General features: G+C 43.2%; 2 protein-coding genes across 5 annotated transcripts; one reads left to right on the forward strand and one right to left on the reverse strand.

The window, feature by feature from the left end:
* Positions 1-491: 491 nt before the first annotated feature.
* Positions 492-13,187, forward strand: casd1 (CAS1 domain sialic acid O acetyltransferase 1). Its single transcript, XM_031854134.1, has 18 exons — positions 492-984; positions 2,128-2,224; positions 2,420-2,540; positions 2,968-3,012; positions 3,102-3,164; positions 3,285-3,329; positions 3,434-3,557; positions 3,860-4,074; positions 5,709-6,128; positions 6,612-6,701; positions 6,821-6,940; positions 7,702-7,858; positions 8,016-8,095; positions 8,422-8,523; positions 8,687-8,827; positions 9,569-9,646; positions 10,049-10,141; positions 10,414-13,187. Exons 1-18 carry the CDS (start codon positions 744-746, stop codon positions 10,681-10,683), a joined length of 2,502 nt encoding a protein of 833 aa, XP_031709994.1. The 5' UTR covers positions 492-743; the 3' UTR covers positions 10,684-13,187.
* Positions 13,101-23,953, reverse strand: sgce (sarcoglycan, epsilon). Of its 4 annotated transcripts, XM_031854135.1 has the most exons (14): positions 23,664-23,953; positions 23,121-23,310; positions 21,863-21,970; positions 18,665-18,787; positions 18,234-18,391; positions 17,699-17,771; positions 16,773-16,971; positions 16,074-16,236; positions 15,731-15,945; positions 15,229-15,255; positions 14,556-14,744; positions 14,124-14,167; positions 13,649-13,686; positions 13,101-13,496 (listed from the first exon to the last, which is right to left on the reverse strand). In XM_031854135.1, the coding sequence occupies exons 2-14, from the start codon at positions 23,167-23,169 to the stop codon at positions 13,446-13,448; spliced, it is 1,437 nt and encodes a 478-aa protein (XP_031709995.1). In that variant the 5' UTR covers positions 23,170-23,310; positions 23,664-23,953; the 3' UTR covers positions 13,101-13,445. The 4 variants fall into 4 exon arrangements, with proteins under 4 accessions (XP_031709995.1, XP_031709999.1, XP_031709998.1 ...); XM_031854139.1 differs by lacking the exon at positions 21,863-21,970 and having other exon boundaries at positions 23,664-23,787; XM_031854138.1 differs by lacking the exon at positions 13,649-13,686 and having other exon boundaries at positions 23,664-23,785.
* Positions 23,954-24,465: the final 512 nt, after the last annotated feature.

Consider the following 24,465-nt stretch of genomic DNA (forward strand, 5'->3'; position numbering starts at 1 on the left):
TGAAGGTAAAGGAGAAGAAATGCAAATCAAGCAGGTGAAGGAGAAGAAATGCAAGTCAAGCAGGTGAAGGAGAAGAAATGCATGTCAAGCAGCATAGAATATTTCAGCACTTCCTTCAAACACAATAACCAGAGTATTTCATATGAACTTTATCGGTGGACAGCAGGAGCTGATCTACAGTATAAATACTTGGCACAGCTCCCCCTCCACTCCAACATGGGCCTGACGTTGATCATTTTCCATAAATAGTTAGAAAAATACTACAATTTTTAAACTCAAGCCATATATGTTTGTCTTTATTCAGGGGAGTTAAAAGAAATCACTGTCCTGGAAGTCAGTGCATGATACAGTAAATCCTGAGCTAAAGTGCCAACATATTCAGCTCCACAAGATTTAGGTATACTTTGATCGGAGAGTAAACACACAGCTGATGTAACTCACAACGCTCTTTCAGCTCCAAACAGGTTCAGCAAGTCACCTGATGACTACTTTAAATACATTCCATCTGTGTGGAATGTGGTAATGCATTAAGCTCTCTACAGACTGACATGTCTTAATACTTTTTTGCGCTCGTACAGAAGATTCACACAACTCCCGACGGTGCGTAATTACGCAAATCTTCAAGTTTGGTTTTCAAACTCTTGCTTGAAGGCACCGAACTTTTACACCGGTCTGTGAACTGGGACACTCTATTTTATGTATTTCTACTTATTTTTGATCTGCACCTGCTACAACCAGTGGTGATGGAGAAGCAGGAGGTGGTGTCGCAAAACGCAGACCCGGCGGATGGCGCACAGGGAGGAGTGCCGCTGTTAGACCGCACAGGTGCTTGTTGTCATGGAGGAGCAAAGATGGCGGTCCTGGCCTATAGCCTGGGCAAACGAGAGATAAACCATCATTTCACCATCAAAAACGCCAAACTGATATCGCTGGTACTCGTCATTTTACTCCTGGTGTTTCACACAGCTTCGCGGTACTATGGCGGTAAGTGGTCTCCCTTTTTATTGAAGTGTACTGTTGGTGCAGCTAACGCCAGAGCAACCAGCTACTAGCTAATGCCAGCTAGCTACAGCTAGCTTGTTTGTGTCCGCGAGCGCTTCACTTTGCGGGTCGGTACAGTACCGTTATCCGGTGTTTACTTTTAAAATGTGAGGCATAACGTCACGGGTTGCATGCTTTAGACAATTCAAATAGGTGGCTGCATATATTGACACAATTCCCCCGACGGTTAGCCTAACTGCACGAACTTAAATCGGCTTTGTGTGGCTAGCTTAGTTGAGCAAAGCTAACACTGCATGTAGCTGTGTTGATATGCTCCTGTCAGGACACGCTTGGTTATGTACGATGTAGGTTGATGCAGCTAGCAGCTGACATAAAGACGTTTTTAAGTAGTCTATAATGAGTTGCTATTTAAATGGCAAGTAAGTTGCATGCTAGATTATCAATACAGCTCGGCAGTAATTTTGGTGTAGTAACACTAACAAACTTTAGTAGTTTTGAACAGCATCGTAGCAGCCTGCTTCATGTCTCGGGTCTTTGATAAGTTTGCTTTGGCTCCTCGTTTAAAGATTAGTTACTGCAGCTGCATCGATCAAAGACGCACATTGTCAACACGCTGGATCTCATTTATCTTGTCCCACAGCCTTAAATATTCATGACAGCGATGGCACAAATCCCAGAGTTTAATTATTATTAAATATCAGAATGTTATACACAACGCCCATCTTAGAGTGGACTTTGTTCATGAAAAGGATCCACAGACCTCTGTGTGTGTGTGTGTGTGTGTGTGTGTGTGTGTGTACGTGGAGCAGCTGCCTTGTCAGCCCGCAGATCCTTAATGTTTTTATGGATTGACTCAGTTGCTGATGGCTCCATTCATTTTGCACACAAATGAATAGCTGAAGAGATTCAAGGTTGAGCTTGAATTGCTGATGGCTTTATGTTGTACTATGGCCCCTAGCAGAGCCCTGTATTGTATACTAGTCTTTTGACAGCACTGAATGAAAAGTAAGGGTGCCATTGAGACAGCAGGTTTCAGTCACAGAGAAGCTATGTGTGAAAGCAAGAGCGGTGTCTTTTCTTGTTTGGTCTTACTGGGGGGGGGGGGTTCCTGTGTCTTTCCTCCAGGCGGAGACTCATGTGAACGGCTGCTGTCCAGAGGACGTTACTTGGGGGAGAACATATGGCAGCCGTACGGCTGCATGATGCACAAATACAAAAGCATGTGAGTTAAAGTAACTGCAATGTCACGTGTGTGTACATTGGGTGTTTCTGTCTATGAGTGTCTGTAAGGGTGGAGGAGTGATAAGACCTGCTTTTAATGAGGTTAGAAAATGCAGTGAACCACCCAACACATGACTGGTTGTTCTCTGCAGTTGTTGGGGTTTGCAGATTCCTCACTGTCATTTTTGTCCTACAGTGAAGCCAAAACCTGCCTTGCTGAAAAGCGAGTGGCCTTTGTCGGTGATTCACGAATCAGGCAGCTCTTTTACTCCTTCATCAAAATTATCGACCCTGAGCAAAGAGAAGATGGAAACAAGGTAACTATGAGAAGAAGCACCGGGTAAACCCAGGGTTTGTCTTTAGAAATTGTTCAGCAGAGGTGGCAAGATTTGATGATGTATGGCATAAAGATCTACAGATGTGAAGCACACCTGTGTACAAATCAAGTGCAGACATTAAAAATATATTCCTCCATTTACCCTAAACAGTCTTTTCTTCACACTACACATCTATATAGATGTGATTTCATTGAATATCTGCACCTGCAGGAAACCCTGAAATGGGTAGCATTGAGAAAATGTACTGTAACCAAAAATACAACATAATGCAAAATGCAGCACTGGAATGCACTGCAATCATTCAGCCGCTGTAACTATTTTTGGTCTGATCTCAAGGAGGGAAAAAAGAGGAACGCTATTTGCCTAACAGACTTTCTCTCTGTCCATCCACACGTAATGTCTGAAGCACGAGGACATTTCCTTTGAAGCGGCGAGTTCCTCTGTCAATGTGGTGAGCTATTTATGGATGTGTTTTTATCTCTTTTTCTCAGTCTGTAAAAGCATTCCCTGATAAAACATCTACATACTCTTTGTGTGTAGGACTTTCTGTGGTATCCAGAGGCAAATAATTCAATGAAGGAGCGCTTGATATCATGGACAAACGTGAGTATAAACGTTAAGTTAAAGTAAGGACCATTAGTAATAGAGGAAGTTTCATAAACCTGACATTGTCTCATGGTTAAGACATTTACTTTACTGATTGTAACGTCTCGTGTGTTGCAGGAAGGTTCAGGAAAGCCAGATGTTGTCATCCTTGGTGCTGCAACAGTAAGCTGTATAAATTAGTGTTGAGCAATGCTTGCCCATTTCACAACAGGGTGGTGGCTGAGTTCTGTCAATCTTAATCCCATCCATGAATCCATTTCCCACAGTGGTCCATCAAGTTGCACAGTGGCAGCAGCGAGACGCTGCAGCAGTACAAAGTCAACCTGACAGCCATTGCTGCTCACCTGGAGAAGCTGGCTGACCATGCAGAGGTCTATTGGGCCCTGCAAGGTAAACTCACCTTCAAGCTGCTTATCCCCTCCACCACAGTGACAAGTTTCTGATGTGATCACTGCACTCGTGTCAAACTGCATTACCATTAAAACGACTCCATGGTTCATAGCATTGTTTACGCAGTTATAGTGGTTAGGTGCTGCAGTGTCATCACTAAATCCTAATGTCCCAAGTAGTATTTTTGACCAAAAAGTTAACATAATTGTGCATTTCAAGCACGATTTTAGGATTGTGTGAATATCAACGTCTCGTGCATGCACCCTCTAAACCAAATCGCCATCACACCTCCGTCTGTCTAGACCCAGTTAATGAGGCGGTGTTGAGTGAGAACAGGAAGATGATCACCAATCAACAGCTGGAGCTGTACAACGAGGCGGCGGTGGACGTGCTCAACGGCAGCAAGCGCAACGGCAGGTCCCGGGTCAAGCTGTTGGCCGCGTCCCGCCAGGCTGCACTGGAAACGATCGGCCAGTCGGACGACGGCTTGCACCTGCCCGAGAGCACCAGGAATGTGGTAGGCAGGATTTCTGTTCATTTAAGGTTATTTGGTGGCTTTTAGATTGTTCCGTTCAATGGTTTGGTTTCAGCTATTGTGACAGTGCAGTCCTTGCATTATTACTCAAATCTGTTCATCTAGACTAGAGGTAGTGTTGTACTCGAGATCAGGCTTGATCTCAAGACCACCTTTTGAAGGTCTCGCCCTGCCTTGGTCTTGGTATTGTCTCGGTCTTGATACACTCTTGGCCATGACTGGCTAGAGGGAAGACCTCCCAAAGTGCTTTAGTTTTTGAGATGTCCCTACCGGGAGTAGAACAAAGCACAACGAATGGGGGATGATGCACCCAAACTCATGTAATTTCATAATACAAGCTCAGATTGATTCCAAATACGTTGTGACAGTGGAGAAGGTGTTCCTCTACATGTGTAAAAAAATATCTTGACAGTTGAGCTTATTGTACTACAAACCCATAAGTACAATAAGCGGAAATTCTGAAATAGGACATTTTGCAAATAGGTTATTTCACTTTTGATAGTTTGAGTGTATTATGATGTTAATACTTTTTTACTTTTAAGTAGAATTTTGAATGCAGGATTTTGAATTAGAGCGAGGCGACAAAATCTGCCATCACGATATATCTTTTCATATCACAACAATATCTATCACAATATAGCATGTTTTCTGGTAGTTCATTAAATGTAGTGGTAGTGTGTCTTTGTGAAATAACCGCCTGGTAAAACTTGAATCATCGTATTGAAGTATTGCTCAACCCTGCTTTTACTTGTGACAGAGTATTTCCACATTGTGGTATTGCTTCTTTAAATGTAGTAAAATATCTGAGTACTCTCCACCTGTTCAGCTCTTTCTAAAGTGTGCTGTATGTCTTCTCAGGAGAGTCAGTTTCTGTCCTGTCAATTGTTTTTAGGTATCCTGGAGTTCATGTTGAGCCTAATTACTTTTTTTTTTTAAATGGCATCAGCTTCTGCTTGCTGATTTGGTCACCTTTTATATTTTGAGTGATTTAAGATATTATGCAGTTTAACGCTGGCTTAATAATGAAACGTGACACATGTCGTGTGTATGTTGTACATGCTTTGCAGTCCAGCTCAAAGATGGCGTGATACTTTGCCTCCCAGGACTTCACAAATGTCCCGTTCAAAGTTTTGCCTACAGTCAAACAACTTCATTTGCCTCGCAAATGTCTCTGAAACAGATGCCTTTGGGCTTGCCAGTAAATGCACCAATTCATGTGCAGCGGTGTCTGTTGTAACAGCAATATTTAAATATCACTAATGCAACAAATATTACAAATATATTATTTTGGGGTGCACGTTTTGCTGTTTGTAGTCCCTACTTTTTACATGTTAAACAGCTGTTGCAAATGATGGCAACCAAACCACCAAGCAGTATATAAAGCAGTTAAATTAGCTTCACCTTGACGACTAACTACAACAATAAAATGCTTCTTACACATGAATGTATCTATAATACCGATCCAATAATAGAAAACAGGGACAGGGGCCATTCTGCTGCCTATTATTTACTTAAATTTGACTTGTACTAGAGTATGTTATTTATAGTGTGTTGTTGGTAGTAAGGGATGACTTTACCTCACTCACCACTACCACCCTGTGTGATCCTCCTGTTAGGGAGCCATGGTCCTCATGAACTCTCTGTGCAACAAGCTACTGAGGCCCATCGATGGCTCCTGCTGCCAGACGTTGCCACCCCCGAACCTCCTGCAGAAGCTGTCGTTATGTTTCTTCCTGGGCTCGGGCGTGGTCTTCCTGGTCTTGCACGTCCTCGGCAAGAACCGCCACCGCCGACCCGTGCCTCCAGACGTAGAGAGCCTGGAGGAGAAGAAGCCGGCGACCGCCGCTGCCCCTCTGGGTCCAAAGGCGCCGTTCCAGGCCCTCTGCAGGATGGGCGTCATCATGAGCTATTTCTACCTTTGTGACAGAGCGGACGTGTTCATGAAGGAGCAGAAGTTCTACACTCACTCCACGTTCTTCATCCCTCTTATCTATATGTTTGTCCTGGGAGTGTTCTACAATGAGAACACCAAGGAGGTGAGATGGCACTGTTGAACGCAATGTTTCTTTTATTTTGGGGAAGCAGACTTGCAGAACAACACGGTCTCACTTCAGCATAATATTAAGTCCAGTGAAAAAAAATATGTTTTATGTAATTTTAAATTTGTATCTGTCTACAAGACAAATGTATCCATCAGCTGTGTGATGTAGTTTGAAGGTATGGTGAGCTTTGACCAGTTTGGTTGATTGCTGGATGTCTTTCTATTCTAATTGTTCCGTCTGTTATGATTGACATTATTATAAAGTCTAATTTCCCTAAAAGCCCTGAGTTTAACGAACCTTTTAACTGTTTGTAAAACACAAGAAAGGTGTCCGTGAGTTTTTAAGGTAGGAGAACATACCGTAGTAATGTTCCCCAAAAATTAGATTGCCCTTGCTGTTGGTAAAGATGCACCAAGTTTAAACGATTAATATCTGTCTTATAATTCAATACGTCATTGCCTTTTTTTTTCCAAACAGACCAAATTACTCAACCGTGAGCAAACAGACGAGTGGAAAGGCTGGATGCAGTTGGTCATCCTCATCTATCACATATCTGGAGCCAGCGCTGTGAGTGCCACAGTAATTACGTCATCGCACATACATTTGAGAGTAACCGGCTTTGAAGCACTGTACATTTATATGTGATGTAAAGGCAGAGAACATTTGTTTTTTCTTCTCTCTTTCAGTTCATTCCAGTGTACATGCACGTGCGGGTGCTGGTGGCAGCGTACCTCTTTCAGACCGGCTATGGACACTTTTCCTTTTTCTGGCTTAAAGGAGACTTTGGACTGTATAGAGTGTGCCAGGTGAGGATACAGTCGGTTATAATTTAACTAGGACAGGCAATCACTCTTTATCTTAGTAAACCTATTTTATAGAAGAGACCTATAGGCATAGTGATCCATAGTGCTGTGCTGTGGACGGGGGCAGCAGCAAAACTTATATTAGCCACTTAAAATAATCATTATCAGTGATTCTATTGCGCTATATTTAGAATGTTTTCACTGTGAACAGAAGCTGCCATATATGCTCTCTTCAAAGCCACCAGACAGTCATTATGCTCCGCAGAACACATGAGTTGCTTGTCTACCACTGACTCAATTAGTGAGTTTGTCCGTGTTATTTTGTGATTTTGGTGTTTTTAAAGGGTTAGTTCAGATTCGCCAAAGTCACGCAATAACACAGACCTAACCGATCGAGTCAGCGGTAAACAAGCAACTCCTGTGTTCTGAGAGGTAAAATTGCTGTTTTTGTCCGAGGAGTCTTGTGGCTTTCCCAGTTGAAAAAGTCTGCAGACAGCAAAGCAATGTGAAAATATTGTAAGTATAGCGTACACTTAATTTCATTTTGCTGCTGTCCCTGTCCTCAGCAGTACATTGCTTAACTTCAGAGCCGGTACTGCATCTACTTTTAGGAGTTTGACTACAGTTACTAATATTTTTGTACTTTAGAATGAAATACCATCATATTATTAATACAAAGTAAATACTTGTATTTAGTTTGGACTGTTGTCAGTGCGATGCTGTTATTGATTGATCCGCATGCTTCTGTTTTCATTTCACTCCAGGTACTTTTCCGTCTAAACTTCCTGGTGTTGGTGCTGTGTGTAGTAATGGACAGACCCTACCAGTTCTATTACTTTGTCCCGTTGGTCACCTTCTGGTTTGTCGTCATCTATGCCATACTGGCCATGTGGCCTCAGATCCTTCAGAAGAAGGCCAACGGTAGGTGTCACTCGCATGCGCCATACCCTTGGAAGAAGTCCTGGAACCATGTGAATCATGATACAAGATTAGTTCAATCAATTGTGAATACCTGTCATAAATGTTAGCAGCATTGAGAAAAACCTTTTCACCAATGGTGGTCTTGTTTTCTGTACAGGTAGTGGCTTGTGGCACATTGGGGTCTTGGTGAAGTTACTGGGCCTCCTGCTGTTCATCTGTATTTTTGCCTTTTCACAGGTGGGTGAATTTTCAATATTTTAATCTCACCAGTCAGAATTGCAACCTCACTTTAATTTTGAGTTCGTAAAACTTTAAATTCAAAATTGAATTAGATTTTATATTGATTTCAATATACTTTTTCAATAGTTATGTCTTTGCACCGCTCAGTTTGAGAGAAAATGTTGCATACTTTTAAATACAAGATTGTTTTCAATGAAGGATTTGTAGCCCGAATGAAGCAAAATGTCCAAATATGCAACTTCTGTCATAGTTTTTACTCAAATGCATAGTTTGCTCCCTAGACGTGCTTATTCAGTCTTCATGTTTTTGTGTTTTTACTCCAGGGTTTGTTTGAGCGGATCTTCTCTGTTTGGCCCATCTCTGCGCTCTTTGAGCTGAACGGAAGCATCCACGAGTGGTGGTTCAGATGGAAGCTGGACCGATTTGTAAGTCAAATGTGTTTCACTCCAGCTGTACCCCATTTTAGTACTCGGCCTTAGCGACATATCACATTTCGAATAATGTGTTAACGCAGGTTACATCAGAAGCTTTTCCACATTTTCCACACTGTGTACCAATTGTTTTAATGTGGTGATGGCTCTTTTGCAGGCGGTGATACACGGCATGTTATTTGCCTTCCTCTATCTGGTGCTTCAGAAGTGCCAGGTGCTGACGGAGGGCAAAGGAGAGGTGCTCCTCTCTGCCAAGATTTCCAACCTGCTCCTCTTCCTCTCCGTCGTCTCCTTCATAGTAAGAATCTTCACACTTGGGTTTCTGCCAGTACTGAGCTTTAGACTTATTATTTTAGATTGTGGTCATCTTTCAGGTCCTTTTTCCAAATTATTATTATTTTACTAAATGAACAAAATGTATACTGACAAAAGCAGCTACTTACTCTACATGCATGTCACACCTGGCCTTGACCAACACAATCGTCTGCTCTTAATGGTTGTAGGTATGTCTTGACAAAGTTCTTCAGAAGGTAACATGATGGGAGGATTTTTATTGCCTCTTAACATGGCGACGGCTGAGCCAGCGGCTCGCAGCTAACTAGGTTAAAAGTGCTAACAGTGTTTACCTGACGGGGAAACTAGAGGGTTGGTGCTACGATTCCACAACAATGTTATCAGCTGTAACCGCCGTATGAGAGCAGTGCAGAGCGGCCGCGTTGAGCTAGCCAGTGGGGTACGCTAACATGCACAAACATGAACTAAAAACAGGCGCGGCCAACCCAGCTATGTCAACAAAACAAAGAGAAGGTCTGATAACACCACACACAGACAGTGAGCGGCTTCATTCTCTGCTCAAGTAGACGTTACTCCGCTACATCTTTACAGAGCTAATTACTGTTTGATGCTGTATTAATGATCTGAATCCTGTAAATAGCACATCTGTTTTGCTCTAGGTATAATCTAAATTATCCACCTGCTTGTCTTTGTTGCAGCTCTTGATTTAAAATGTGCTAAATTATCCTTTTCGTTGTGTCTCCAGACCTACTCGATATGGGCCAGCAGCTGCAAAACCAAAACCGAGTGCAACGAGATGCATCCTTACATCTCTGTGGTCCAGGTATTATTCTTTTTGAACTGTTATTTTATTTTTTCCTCCTCCTTTATTTCTTCCTTTCTTTCCTTCTGGTGTGGTTTTACAGAAAACATGTCTTCTGTTGTTTTGCAGTTGATGCCGTTTTAGTTTGCCTTGAGATGTCATTATCTTAGTCACATGACAGGATACTATGAGTGTAACAACAAGGGAGTTGCCTTTCTTTGTTGATAAAAATAGCACTGGCATTATGTAAAGCCAGTCCCCAACCAAAAACTCCTAAGTGGTGCAATAGCTCATTTCCCCAAAAATGGTCACGATTGTTCCTTTTACTATTCCTTAATAGTAATAAACTTGTTATTACTATAGTGACTGTCTGTCACTCTAACTTGAGTGTTAATGACTCCTTGACTTCTCTCTTGTCCTCAGATTCTGGCCTTCATTCTCATCAGGAACATTCCCGGCTACGCCCGCTCTGTATATAGCTCATTCTTTGCATGGTTTGGAAAGATCTCCTTGGAGGTAAGACATGACCTGGCTGTAAAGCTGTGATCATACATTAAAAGCTTGTTTTTATGTAGTCCTACATACAAAGAGCTTTGCAAAGGGTACCATAAAACAATACGAGAAATGAGTAATTCAGCTAAGATGAGGTCACAGTAATGAAATGTGGATGGAAGCAACACTAGTAAAAAAAAACTAGTCCTTCACAGCTCTGTGTCTCATGTTCTGTAGCTCCCTGCAGGCGACCGCATATTACATTTGCACTGTTGAATATGCTTTGTCTCCCCCAGCTGTTCATATGCCAGTACCACATCTGGCTGGCAGCAGACACCAAGGGTATTTTGGTCCTGATCCCAGGAAACCCTTCACTCAACATCATGGTCAGCACCTTCATCTTTGTTTGTGTGGCTCATGAGATTTCTCTCATCACCAATGATCTGGCCCAGGTGGTCATCCCCAAAGACAACATGGCCCTGCTGAAAAGACTGGGGGCCGTTGGGCTCCTCAGTCTCGTTGTATTACTGCTGGCCAAGGGCAGCCAGCCCACACCCGGTGCCTGATGGACACCTCTCGATGGGGGTGGGGGTGGGGGCGGGGGTGGGGGGTTGGGGGCACAACGGACTCGCAAAGCCCCCTTGCTGAGGTTAGGTCCGGATCCAAGCCAGAAGCGGGCCCGGTGGTTTAGCCTACTGGTGGCCACAGGAGACGGCCTCGACTGTGTTTAGTGACAACACGGGGACCCGTGGGAGGACCGTGTCTCTCTGCTGGCCCCACGTCAGAGCAGAGTCTGTACTATTTGACTGCTGTGAAAGTTGCACACTGAATAAAAGAAAAATGCTAAAAAAAGCGGATTGCTCCTTTCAGGGCAAAATTGCAAGAGAGAAAACAAAACGCCGAAAACGTTTACATTATCTGGATTCAGCAGAAGAGCAGAGAGTTTTCTGTAAAACAAAACAAGAGGTTTTCATTTTTAACCTCGTGCTTGCTGTGTGAATATTTGCCACGTTGCTTCTATTTAGCCAAACAATAAGTTAATTGTCACATACAGAACTTCCTGTCATAACCTCACTCTGGAAGGGATCAGTAGGCGCACACTCCGTCCACATGGCAGTAGAAGATGAAGGTGTTTTCACTCAGGATCCATAATCTACATATTCAGATATCTTTAAAAACAAAATCAACTGTGCTGCATTTTACTATCAAAATGTCTTTTGTACAGTATTTCTGGTGACTTTAAAATGGTGTCGGTATCTAAATATGCAAAATATGGACCAACAACTGGCTTGGGTGATCTCAAATCTGTTGAGACTAAAGTGAATATTTGGAGTGCAATTGTTGAAAAGTTGGATTGTCCTTCGATCATATTTTTGTGAGTGATTTTTAGAAATGTTTGCCTTGTGCTGAAAGGTACCGTGGTCACCTGCTGTAGCTCTGAAATGCTATGTGATATGTACAGTATTTAATGATTTAAATTAAGCTTATATTTTATACAAGGTTGTTGTTTTTTTGGGGGGGGTGGGGGCTTTGTTTAATTTTGTACTGTGCGCTCATGACTGCTGTTTGTGAAGGAAGTATTACATGGATCACTTCGTACCCATCCCAGCAGCTCACAGATGATCACTTGCCTCAGCGACGCGTAGCGAAGGTTGAGCCTTTACAGTCTGACACTCGTCTGTCCTATTCGCTCACTTTGTAGTCCGTGTATATTTGTATGACAGAGCGAGAGATTTTATTTTATACGGCAATGCTTCAGCAGTGTTTTTAGTCCTCCTTTCATAGTCGATTTAAAAACATGCCTCACTAGCTACTGCTGGAGCTTGCACATATTATTGTACAATAGGAATAACCGCTAAATATGCACCCTGCCTCTGCTGTCACACGTTCTCTTAGACTGAATGAGTTCGAACGTGCATCTTCTCTCTGTGGCTTCCACACACACAACATCTGTGATGTAGCCTGTAGGCACTTTGCACCAGGGCTACGTCCACTTTTACAACAACTACTAAGTGATGCGCTGAGAGGACGTATAAGTGTCACTTAAAGGAACATATAGTTTATTTTGTCAGCTGAGGAATAGGGGATGTCTCTTTGCATATATATATATATATATATATATATATATATATCCTTAGACATTTTAAGAGATATTAGCACTTTCATTTTAAGACCTGCATTTTCTTTTCATCTTTGCAGTAAAATACGATGTTTAACAAGATTCCACCGGTACAGATACTTTCTGTACTTTAGCACATTTATATTAGGTGAAAGTTTTGTCACGGTCACTTGGCAAATGTATATTATACGATCCAAGCTACATCGCTTATGAAATAATTCTTTCATTTACCATGGGGTTAGTAAAAGATTGCTTTGTGAATTGTTTTTTTTTTGTTTGTTTTTTTACATTTATGTAGCTTCTGATTAAAAGAAATACACAAAGAATTAATTTCTTCTTTGCGGTGGAACAATTTGTCTCCAGCTTTTCGCATCTTTCTTGTCGTTTATCTGATGATGTGCGGCCTCGGTTTTGTTCTCTGAATAAGAGCGAAGTAAATTTGTAATTTCTATAACAGTCATCACCTCATTGTATTGATGAAAATGGCATTTCCATGTTGCAGTTTCCGTTATGTGAAGTCTACTGCTCCGTTTTCTCGTCTATTACTGATCAACAGCTCTAAATTTGCTAATTGTTTCGGGCCTTAATAGATCTGTTTGGTCGTGTAAAAGCAACAACTATTTATACCCCTGTGGAGGGCCTCTTTGAAATATGTTACATGTACATTTTTTTGTGGTGTCTTAAAAATGTGAAATGTATCCATATTATTTATAAATGCCTTTATTCTGTTGTACATTGTTAATACCTTCATAAAATGTGCTTTTATGGCTTCTTTTTTTTGGTCAAAAATATACTTTTCATGTCATTCAGACATTACAAGTGTCTTGTTTGTTTTTGGGACAAAAACACTTACAGTGAAAATCATTTATTTTGAAAGCATTTATTGTTATCCTGTGACACATTACATATAATTAATAACACATGACAACTAAAGCATTTGAATGTAAAACTCACTTTTCCTCGAAGGTTCATTGTGCAAAGCAAGTAGAAATCCAAACTTAAACATTTACAAATATTTCAAAATATTCTGATGTTTTTATAATCAGCTAAACTCTGATTATCTCACACTCACTCTTCAAGGTGTAAATGCATATGAACTATAAATCTTTGTAAAGACACATCTGAGGCATGCAGATTGGCACAAGTGTTAGAAAAAAACAAAGATATAGATATGAAATCAAATTCGGGTCCGACATCCGTCGTCTCTGGTCACAAATCCAATGCTTCGGCCACCTTTCTCTCCTCAGGAATACCATTTACCTACAATGAATACGAAAACAACATTAAACCTTATTGGCGAGTACTCTCATTGAAGACTTGATAAGCTGTCAGTCCTTTTTAGCAGAAGAGATGAGCAGAAATAACTTCATCAAAAACCTCGTGAATCAGCATGAGTTATCTGCAGCACCTACCTCCAGCCTTCGAAATGTTGACATGACATAACTATCTCCTTTGTTAGCAGTGAACAGAGAGAGCAGCAGGTTAGTGCTTGAACAGTCATGCAGCTGAACACCATTCACACGCTAACTCCTGAATTGAAGGCGTTGAGGCGCCGCTCGACGAGAAGTAAAGCTCTCATGCCCGACTTCTCGTGGAGCCGCAGCAAAAAGATTTGCTCCCAATAATCTGAGTCCAATTGAATGAGGTCTGCATGCTTGTGTCTTTACAGTGATGTAGATCAGGTCAGCAAAAATAACTGACTCCAAAATGTGTTGCTGTCTGTATCGAGTCATCTTATTCAACGTGGCTGTCAGAACACCCCCATCATATCTACTCATAGCTTAAACATCGAGCGTCTATATTTATATATCTATATCTATTCATTAAACACATCGTTACACATTCAGGGTGCTCGACTACTACAGAAATGTTGAAGGGAGGACCAACCTGATGGCCGCTGCTGTGGTATCGTAATCTGGTTTTGCAGATTCCTGAAATTAACAACAATGATATTATAGTAAACAGACATTCACATACATTACAAGAGCCTTTCGTATCATGTGTTGTACTTATATTAGCAGCATTTATCTAAGTTTTCAAGCCCATTAGGAAAAATCACGGGACAGCTTGAACCTCTTAAGCTGTGGCCTTAATTATTTTTTAAAGGACTGGCTGGCTTGCTGCAGCTTTAGCTGTAAACATGGAAACAAGCTCAGACAATAATGGTATTGTTTTTACTTACATTTCCCCTCTATAATGACGCCTATAAGCCATACATCTGCGTGCCTGCTAATGAGCATGTGTGCATTTCCTGTGCACACGAATGTCTTGTCTCACGTGCATTTCCCTCCACTTCGACCAAATACTCTCTGAACTCACGTCTGCGTCTGCATGAGGGGCATGCTGGTGGTCTCATAGTTGTCTGGGTGGATGGGTGGCACCACCTCGCCGCTCACTGGGTTGAAGACGGGCAGGGTGGAGAGGGGCCAGGAGATCTCCCGGTTCTTAGACATGCTCCGCAGCTCCTTGCTGGACTTCTGGATGGAGCCGTGGTGAACCAGCTGGATGCTGGAGAGGGGAGAGGCAGTGAAGACGACATGTATTGTAGCCCGTGTTGTCATGGTCGGTGGTGTTACTTTGTCTCACCTGTAACACACTTAAAAATATTTGAATGTGCAATCGATGTGCATCAGCTATGGTGAGCTCTGCACTCAATTCATGCATGCACAACAGCAATGTGACCTCCACCCTTACCTATCGCTTTGACTGCCTTACTTCGTCTGACTTAGAGTGTGAGATAAGTTCTTAGTCTTCAAGATGTATGTGTGTTTAAACAAGTTGTTACTGCTACAGCATTAATAACCTACATCTGGCCATTGAGTTTTTGGAGCAGCCCATTGGATGAACAGATGTCAACACACAGATGAGCACATGAATGGTTATGAGAAAGCCGTCAATGACAACATAGAAGACAAAACTGCAAACCAAAGGGGGGAGGGGGCAGAAACAGACCCCAAAATAAAGAAAAACACAGGAGAGGTAAAACACTTACTCTGGTGTTTGCATGTTTCTTTTTTCCCTAGAAACAAAACAAAATGGATGAATTAAATACTAATATTAATAGTCAAAGAGACATCTACACACAAGTGAATGGATTGTTGGGTAAAGACAAGAGTGGAAATGGTGATGGTGATGGGGGGGGTGGAACATTGAGCGAACGAGGGGGCACGTCTCTCCCAGCCTGTAAATGATGGAGAATGATGCATGGCTATGCTTCTAAACATCAAGATGTACGTGACGGAATTAACAAAAAGCTGTCACAGATATTCATGAGGAACTCAATAGAAATGGACCCGTACAACTAGATGGTGATGACAAGCTGCAATTCCAGTCCAGATTATGATCTAAATATCCTGCACTACCCATCCTGTCTCCCATTCTGATCTCATATTACTTAAGTAACAGCTGCTGTACTTTCCTCAAATGTTGTTTTTTTTTTGGGGGGGTGTCTGGTGCAATATTTGCATAAAAAGTACAAGACCAAGCACACTTACACCCCTTCCCGTCGGCAGCACATAGTGTAGCCGAGGATGAAGAAGAGGACTAGTGCCACGGCGGAGGGAACGGCCAGTGTGATTAGGAAATCTGAAAAGTAGTTCCGGCCCATCAGAGTCTCAGAGGGGGGGTTGTATTCTCCAAATTCAGGCAGGATCCCGGTTCCCGGGTCGGGACGGGTAATGTACACCGGGACCACTTTGTTGATGTCAACCTGAAGACATAAGTCGTAGTTAATTGACGTCGTTAAGTGAAAAACATTGCTGAAGAGCGGCGTACGCGTTCAACCTGTTGCCTACAGCAACGTTCAATTCAGGCAACTCTGTACAAGACGACCCTCACCAGAGAGATCTTGCACCAATCGATGTCGAACTGAGCCCTGAACTTCTTGTCACAGCTGATGGCGGGCTCCATTTCCTGACTGCAGCGCAGCTGGTTATGTGGGCTCTCCACCTCCCGCAGGCACGACGAGAAGGGAACATCAGCGCCAACCATCACGTACACTCTAGGGAGAGGAGGAGGCAGTGGAGCACAAGGCATGAGAGAGGAGAGGAGAAGATGGAGCCTCATTTTACACACTTATGCTGTTATAGTCAAAGCCTTTTCTCCTCCACTGACCGTTCGTCATGGTTTCATCTTCCAGAACGTCAGCATGAATCTCTGATGCACAACTTATGGCCGTTCACGTGGGCTACCTATTCCCCTCTGAACTAGAACAACTGACAGTAACTGTCGGCGCTGACGGCCAAGTGAACTCATCTAATTCACAGCGAACTGTGGATCCCCGGGGCCCCAATTAAATAAAATGTCAGCGTGATGTGAGTGGGCTGAAAATATAAGCAATTTGTTTGATTGAGAGAGAGAGAGGCGAAGATGGAAAGAATCTTTCAGGCTGTTAAACCTCATGCTTATTGTGTGTGAGTTATTAAGAGGAATTATATCTAAAGTCAGATTTAGCTGTAACTGGATCATCTTTACTCATGAAAAGCACCCCGTGTATTTACAACCGTTGCAATACAGGTCCAGTCAAACCTTCCTCACCCTTCCTTGAGGTTGTTGATGGGCAGAGGCACACGGCCGCCACGGTCCAGCGCCGAGGTGATGTTTATGGCGTTGAGGCGCTCAGGCTGCCATATGTTCTTCACAGCTCCCAGGAAGTCACCCAGCACCTCGCTGGCCAGCATCTCCTCCACGTTCATGTTCTTGATGTAGAACTCCGCCTGGTAGGGCAGAGGGAACTCTGTGCAGAGGGATGAAGAAGAGAGAGAAGAGGTGAAAGAGGGAAAGAAGAAGACGTGAGGGGCAGCTACAGTGGTGTCCTGCTGACTAAGACATCATTGATACTTTACTACTGCTGCATGGTTGTTGTTCGCTGCGCTCTGTTATGACTTGGTTTCCCTTTTTGGGGCACAGTTGGCAGAGATGACATCATGCAAAAGGTAGAGTGATGTCACGTTCGCGCGGCGAACATCTGCCGAGCGTGCCGCCGATTCAGTACACATTGAACTGCGTGTACCGTGACTCGTCAACAAGCCTTGTTGTGCAAACATACAAGATGCACAGATGTGAGGTCACTCAGATGCAAAGGAACGGCTGCTTCCTGCAGATGTGCCGTAATAATTCATAACCCTAACTTACTGTACTAACACAGGACTGTGTTTACACAGCCACAACATATCATACTGATTTATGATGGCCAACCTGTGACACATCTTTCAGTCCATCTAAGGTATTTATACTATATATATATATATATATATATATATATATATAGTATAAATGTCCTTAACACTGGGTCCTCAGCAAATAGATACTTGTCTTTATGGTACACATGGTTAGATCTATAGACAATATGTTCTTGTTGACAAAAGTAATCAAAGGCAGGGTTTCCTCCCTCGGGATTTAATCAGGGAAGTTGCACATTCTGATGCCTGTTTGCTCTCAGCTCCTCCGCTGGCACTTCTTACCTTCTGTGCCCATGATGTTTATGACCAAGTTGTGCCGTGCGGTCTCGAAAGTGCGTCTGTTATAGGCAGTAATCTGCAACACACAGCGGTGAAAGTTTAAGCCCAGATCAGTGCGGCTTATATGGCAGCAGTTTTTTGGACAAGGCTGAGCTAGATACACCACGCGGGCTGTGTGCCCGACTGAGACACCATAAAAGAGGGTGCGTCGCTGCGAACGCTAAGCCTTCTGGGAAAATAATTTCTACAGTAGCTTAACAAAAAAAACATAATGGAATTTAACTCTGAAGACTAACATTGGACTAGGCTTCTACTAACTGCATACACATTAGTTGTGTTAAGTAAAATAAATTTAAATGTGTTACTGCTCCACTACCTTTATGTGGGCCTTTTGGTGAAGACTACAAATGTGTGGTACTGTCTTCCATTTAAATTCTTTTAGTTGAATGCTTTCATGTTCCTTCCTTGCCATATTAAACAGAAGCACGAATGCCTTCCTCTTCCTTCCCTTCACTTTGAAAGTGGTCCAGCCACCCACCTCTATGACGGAGGGATTCCCAACATATTGTGCGGTGGGGGAGCCGTAGAGCACTCCGTCGCTGCGCTGGGTCCTCTGGATGTAGCGCAGCCAGCCCGGCCTATCGGGGTAGCCCATTAGGTTGGTGTTGAAAGTGATCGGGTCACTGCTGGCCTCACCTGCGGACAGAGACGTTCAATGAGGGGTGACCCAATGATCTGTTGTGGTCCAGAACCAATTCAGTAAATGTGCATTTAGAGCCATTAGCTGAATCGTGGATGTGATGCCAACAGCAGCTATAAGCTTTTATTCCTGCTGGTGAAATATGATGAATGGACAATGCACTGCTGCATTTATACAATGACTGCGCCAACTGTCGTAACCGTACAAATGTTTGACAAATGCCAAAACTTTTAATCAGTGCAGAATGTTTAAATGTCACGGTGCTCTACCTGATTTGGGGTAGGGAGGAAACTCTCCTTTGAAGTGCTCTCTCTCCAGAACATGGACGAACAGCACTCCTGCAGATGGGTAGACGTTACGGTCTGCGTGGGATCGTGACAAGATAGTGACCACTGAAACACAGATTTTTAGAAAAAAAAAAGAACAAAATTAGCTCCTGGAAGCAGAACGTTTTCAACTTTATTATCAACGACCTGCCAGCAGCACTAATTTCAAAAGAAGAGAAGGCGTTAATAAAGCAAACATGTGTTACAAGCACCTGCTAACCTACTTCACGTGTTGCAAATCAATACCTCCCACAATAATAGATTTTTCAGCTTTTCCTGCGTTGCTTCTGCATTCTCTTGACATGAGGATGCAGAGCAGAAACAGCCAAGCATGAAGGCGTAAACTCTAATTAATAAAAACCACTATTTTGTACATGATAAGAGCAAGCTGCTGAAGCAAGACAATTCATTTTAGGGCCAAGGAGCCGCAGTACTCTGAGTAAAATCAGCCGTAATGAGACTGTGCAGAGTTGTTTCCAGGCCCTCCTCCCACTCGGTCTCCATTATGGTCTTTGTTTGGACCCACTCCATTTCAAACACAAACATTTAGTCTGTATTTGTGAAGGGCATCGCTGAGAAAATGGCAGCCCGTTAACAAAAGTTTACACAATGTGAGGCTGGAGGTGATTAGCAAAGCCCTCTCCTTCTCTTTGCATCTTTTCCTCTTCTCTTGCCCACTTGTCTTAATCCACCCACCCTTTCTCTTCTCTCTCTCTCTCTCTCTCTCTCTCTCTCTCTCTCTCTCTCTCTCTCTCTCTCTCTCTTTCCCCTCAGTGGGTGGGCACTCAGATTTTAATCACCATGAGAGTGAACAAGGAGGCAGAGAAGAAGGAGGGAGATGAGAAATAGCGAGAGTTTGAACTGCTTTCGCCTGCAGACTCATAACTCGAGACGCATGAAGCAGCTCAGCGTGCGAAAGCTGTGTGTGTGTGTGTGTGTCTTCCCTCTAGCAAAATGTCGCCGATTTCCCCCGTTGTTTATCTCCTGCCTTATCTACCCATTAGCATCCATCAAACCTATACAACTATCTTCAGTATCATAACATATAGCGGGTCTCTACTGTGCTGTGGTCCCTCTCTTTGAACCGAAGCTGATTTCCAAGGAGAGTCTCCGCTGAACAGAGTAATAAAGCAGGATTTACATTCTAATCTGTGTCCATGAAGGAGGAAGTCAGTCAGTATGTGATCTTTGGTTGTTAAGCGTTATCTATTACTCGGGTGCACAAAGGGGTTACAGGAGATTAGGTGACACAGTAAGCCGCAGATTACTAAGGAAGTCCACATCTACAAGGCCAAATTGCCTAACTGCAACCTAAACGCGCTGATGAGCTGCAGGGAGTGTTATAAAACGGTATGCATGTTGAACTGGGCTACATCTGTGGCCTCAAACAGAGACGCTGAACTGGCCATATGTCACATATCCCCACGGGCTCCGTCACAGCTAGATGCAATCAATAGCATGTAGCGGCCGCTGATTGTGGTGTTACTTAAACCTGAGGTTATTATATCCACCATGTCTCCTTCTAAGAGCAGATTAAAGGGACTAATCCACGCCATAGCTTCTCTCACCTTCTATACCTGCACCCATGACGTGAGGACCTGGGTTATTCAGGGGCTGAGAATAAAACCTCATTCAGGTTCAGCACACCACTCACACTCGGTGATGACTTGAGTCGATCTGCAAATCCCACTCTGAATGCGCTCGCTCCTTTTCTATTACCCAACCCCGTTGGGCCTCATCAGTGCTTTCACCGCACAAAGCACCACGGTCAAGTACTGGCTATTCTGTTCTGCTCAGAGACCAACTGGATGTGGTATACACATGTGTGTGATGACAAACAAAGGAGCCCAGATGGCCTGATCTCACCTAATGGTCTGAGGAATAGGAAATGACCTATGGGATTTGAAATGTGTTTTGACCTGTCAACATAAAAGCTTTTGATTCAACAATGAGCGTTTAGGCCTAACACACGCTCCTGGCGGCCTTATGTTTGAATGCAGTCACTTCCATTCAGACAGCAGCCAGTGTGAGTAAAGATCACTAACTAAGCTATGCCGAGGCTCTGCTAATAGCATCAGATCTGCTTATTTGCGGCGCGCTGACTTTCTGCCAGAGCTTCTCGAGATGATGGACTGCAGCGCTCCTACAGTACATAATACATCACCAATTAAAGTTAATGCTAGACCGTCTACTGAAGACTAACCTGTCGGCTCCCGCTGCAGGACAAAGACAGACAAGTGCACGCTGACACACACAACAAGCTACACATAATCATAAAAAAACTGACGCACACATTTATCCGTAGATCACTGGCAGGCGGTAGAGGTGGAAATGCCTAACCAGATTTTATGCTTCTCTGGGTTGACTCTGGACTGGCTGAAGTCTCAGGAGCGATGCCTTAAAATGCCATTGGCAAGGGCAGAGAGAATAAACCACCCTTGTCCCTCTAATGGCTCCAGCTAAAAGAGGCCTCTAGCTAGCCGAGGCAGAAGCGAGGGAGGGCTCTCCTTTAGCTCTGTCGAATCAGCTTTGTATGTGCGTGTTGTGCGGGTCAGGAGGATGCATGTGCTTCGTTGGTGTTCAGCGGGGAAGCACCGGCTACAAGGATTGCTACTGTTTGGACTGCAGCTTTGGTATTCCACCACGGATGAGTTTGAGCCTCGTCGTTCTGAACGCAGACATGGAAGTGAAAGTAGTCAGTGTCACAACAAGCAGAGGGCTGTAGTTAAGGACATGGAACAGCCAGCTCAGTCTTCTTGTGCTCTATTAAGGTAAGTAAATCTCTCATTGGTCCAAAGCGATTGTTGTGACGTTCTGTCATCCACAGTGTTGACTCGGTGCCATAAAGGACCAGCTTCATGTTAAACAGAAGATACAGACTTTTGTCTCACAGTTAATGATTTAGGATAAATTCTACTTCTAGTCAGGACAGGGTTAAGGCACAATTTAAATTTGGTAAACTGCTGTTACGGCGAATGTAAGTGGGCCAAGTCTGTGGGACGGCAGACAAGTGAAAACAATGATGCCAGTATTAATGGGGAACCAGTTAAGCGTGTCACTGTGTTATGACTGGGGGGGGGGGGCAGGGGACTGCGGGTCAACACGTGAAGTGCACCACTGCACACACACCCACTCACTCACCGTCTCTGTACTGGGCTGTTCTCTGCCTCAAGCCCATGGATCGCTCCATACGGGCATTTCTCTCATGAAAAGCGGTGTGTTTGACATCACAGGCATGCACAATGTAAACTACTGGATCAATGAACAAAAGCATGAATGGAACAAGCGTGTTTTTAATGCACTCTAGTACTTCAGCTGCACTACAAAGTCTTCTTTCATGAATGTTTTCATATTCAAGTTCATCCAAGCTCAGACATTTAAGTCTGAGTTAATAACTTAATAGAGAAGCAGTGGCAGACAGAAAAGTTAAGTTACGCCTGAATGAACTCGTGTTTTCTGGGAGTATGTTATGTAGAAACTGAGAGCGTCTCAAATGTGAGGACTTGATGTTTTTCTTTATGACAGTGAACTTAATATATTTTGGTTTTGGACTGTTGGTCAAATAAAACAAGACATGGATATTTTTCTTGGGCTGTGGGAAATTATAATGGGCATTTATTACAATTTTTTTTGGACATTTTATAGACCAAACAAATAATGGATTAATACAGAAAATAATAAACAGAATAACTAATATCTATGATATTATTAGAGTAATTGTTGATTTAGACTTGCTAAACCATGAGTCTTTATTTCTAAAGTGATAGTAGGCTGATTTTTTAATTGTTACAATGACTAACTTACATCACAACTCTAACATTACAACCTTTATGAAGGTAGGAGTTAGTTTTATCAATGTGTACCTAATAAACTGGCAACTGAAGGTACATATTGCCTACAGACAACGTTACCAGTGATACACAGCAGTAACACATGGAGCACTGTAATAATATCATCTCAGGTAATTAACCTGAGCTACTAAACTAGCATTAGCTACTTAATTAGGCATTCATAACACACCTGCAGGTCTGCATACAAGCACAGGCCTGTGCAAGACGAACTATGCTGTTTTCTCAAAGGTAACGTTAATTAAAGCTGAATGAATGACTAAGAAACGTAACAACACAACGTATAACGGTATTATATGCATCGTTGTAGCTGTAACAAACAGTACAAAACACGCTGAATGTGTGACGTTAGGAGCTCCACCCGTATAACGGTATAGATGACTATTGTTAGCCATTTTTCCATGTCTCCTCCTCAGCCTCTTGGGGGGGGGGGGGGGGGGGGGGGGGAATGAGCACAGTAGCTACACCGCAGCATGCTAACTAGCTAGCTAACTAGCACGGATAAAAAGGCAACACTCCCGGATCTTTAACCCGTTTTAATCGATACGTACCCGTACCGAGCCACACCGACACAGCTGCAGCGGACATGGTGCACATCATCCTCGCATTAAAAAAGAGGATGTTTTATTCTAATCGCCACTGGGTTTGACAGCCATAGTAATAAGCATCCTGCAGCATTCCTTCCTTCCTCCGCCCCCTTCCTTCACTGGAAACCCGCACGAGTTCTCATTGGCTGAACATCTGGATGGAAAAAGATGGTTGTCTCAGTATAAAAACAGGGCAGAAACACGGTGTGACTCAGAAGAGGAGCGTTACGCCTACAGAACATGTTTCTGTGGGATGAGTCTGCCAGTATATCGAATACAAGTACAATATATACAAGCTGCTTTTCTGATGACCTCTCTATTTCTGATCTAGGATAACATGTCACTGTCACATTGTAATTCTCTGAAAGCATCTTTTCATCTTTTGCTAAATTCATACATTTAGGCATCTTTGATTACCTTTCAGTCTATCAGCTTGATGATTTGTAGCTCATGCCTCCAAAATGTGAATCATGTGTAAAGTAAAGACAGACTCAGCATCTTACTCACACGCACATGGCCCGACACAGACTGTCCCCTCACCAGATCATGACCTCCTAAAAGCCCAGCTGTTAGAGGACAGAGAGATGTTTGAGAAGTCTACTCCAATCTGTCCGGACCCCCTGCGGAGACAGACAGATGGTCATATTTTGGCCCCTGTGGCTCCGAGTCAGGCCTGCTAAAGGGCTGTGGGACTTTGATCCTGCAGAAAAGGGATCCTAATTCTGGCTAACGCGCTGACAGCGGTCGTTACGTGGCTCTTGTTTGATGAAGGCGTATTTGAAACTGGATTCATGGCTTCCTCATGTGCCATCCATCCTCTGAGCTCTGCAGTGCGAGGCTGTTCTGTTCTCTCACCCTCCCCTTTTTATCCCCATAAGATTATATTTTTAGGTTGCTTAGCAACATCTTCACATCGCCAATGATTGGACTGCGTGTGAGCGTATCACAACAATCATTATATCTCAATGCATTGCGCTGACATTAATGACGACTTGGAAAACACAGCATTCCCTCTTGGCTTAAGAGGGAAGATATAGCGGCCAAATGTGTCTGATATCTGATGTGATACATGTGGACTGATATGGATTGATATCAGTCCAATTCTGTTTCAGTATAGTCTGCAGAAAGTTTCTATAATTGCACTGTTATTGTCATGGATTTGAGCAGTGAGACAAAATGCAACGTTTCCCACTCTCCTCAGAAGTGAGGGCTGTTGCTAAATGGGGACAAACTGTAGCTCATGGGGGTCTGTGTTTCTAGTAGTGCAGCAGAAACAACACACCTCACGGCAAAGACACTCTTTCATATA

Source organism: Anarrhichthys ocellatus, unplaced genomic scaffold, assembly GCF_004355925.1.
Source record: "Anarrhichthys ocellatus isolate YVR2014 unplaced genomic scaffold, GSC_Weel_1.0 scaffold14, whole genome shotgun sequence".
NCBI lineage: Eukaryota > Metazoa > Chordata > Actinopteri > Perciformes > Anarhichadidae > Anarrhichthys > Anarrhichthys ocellatus.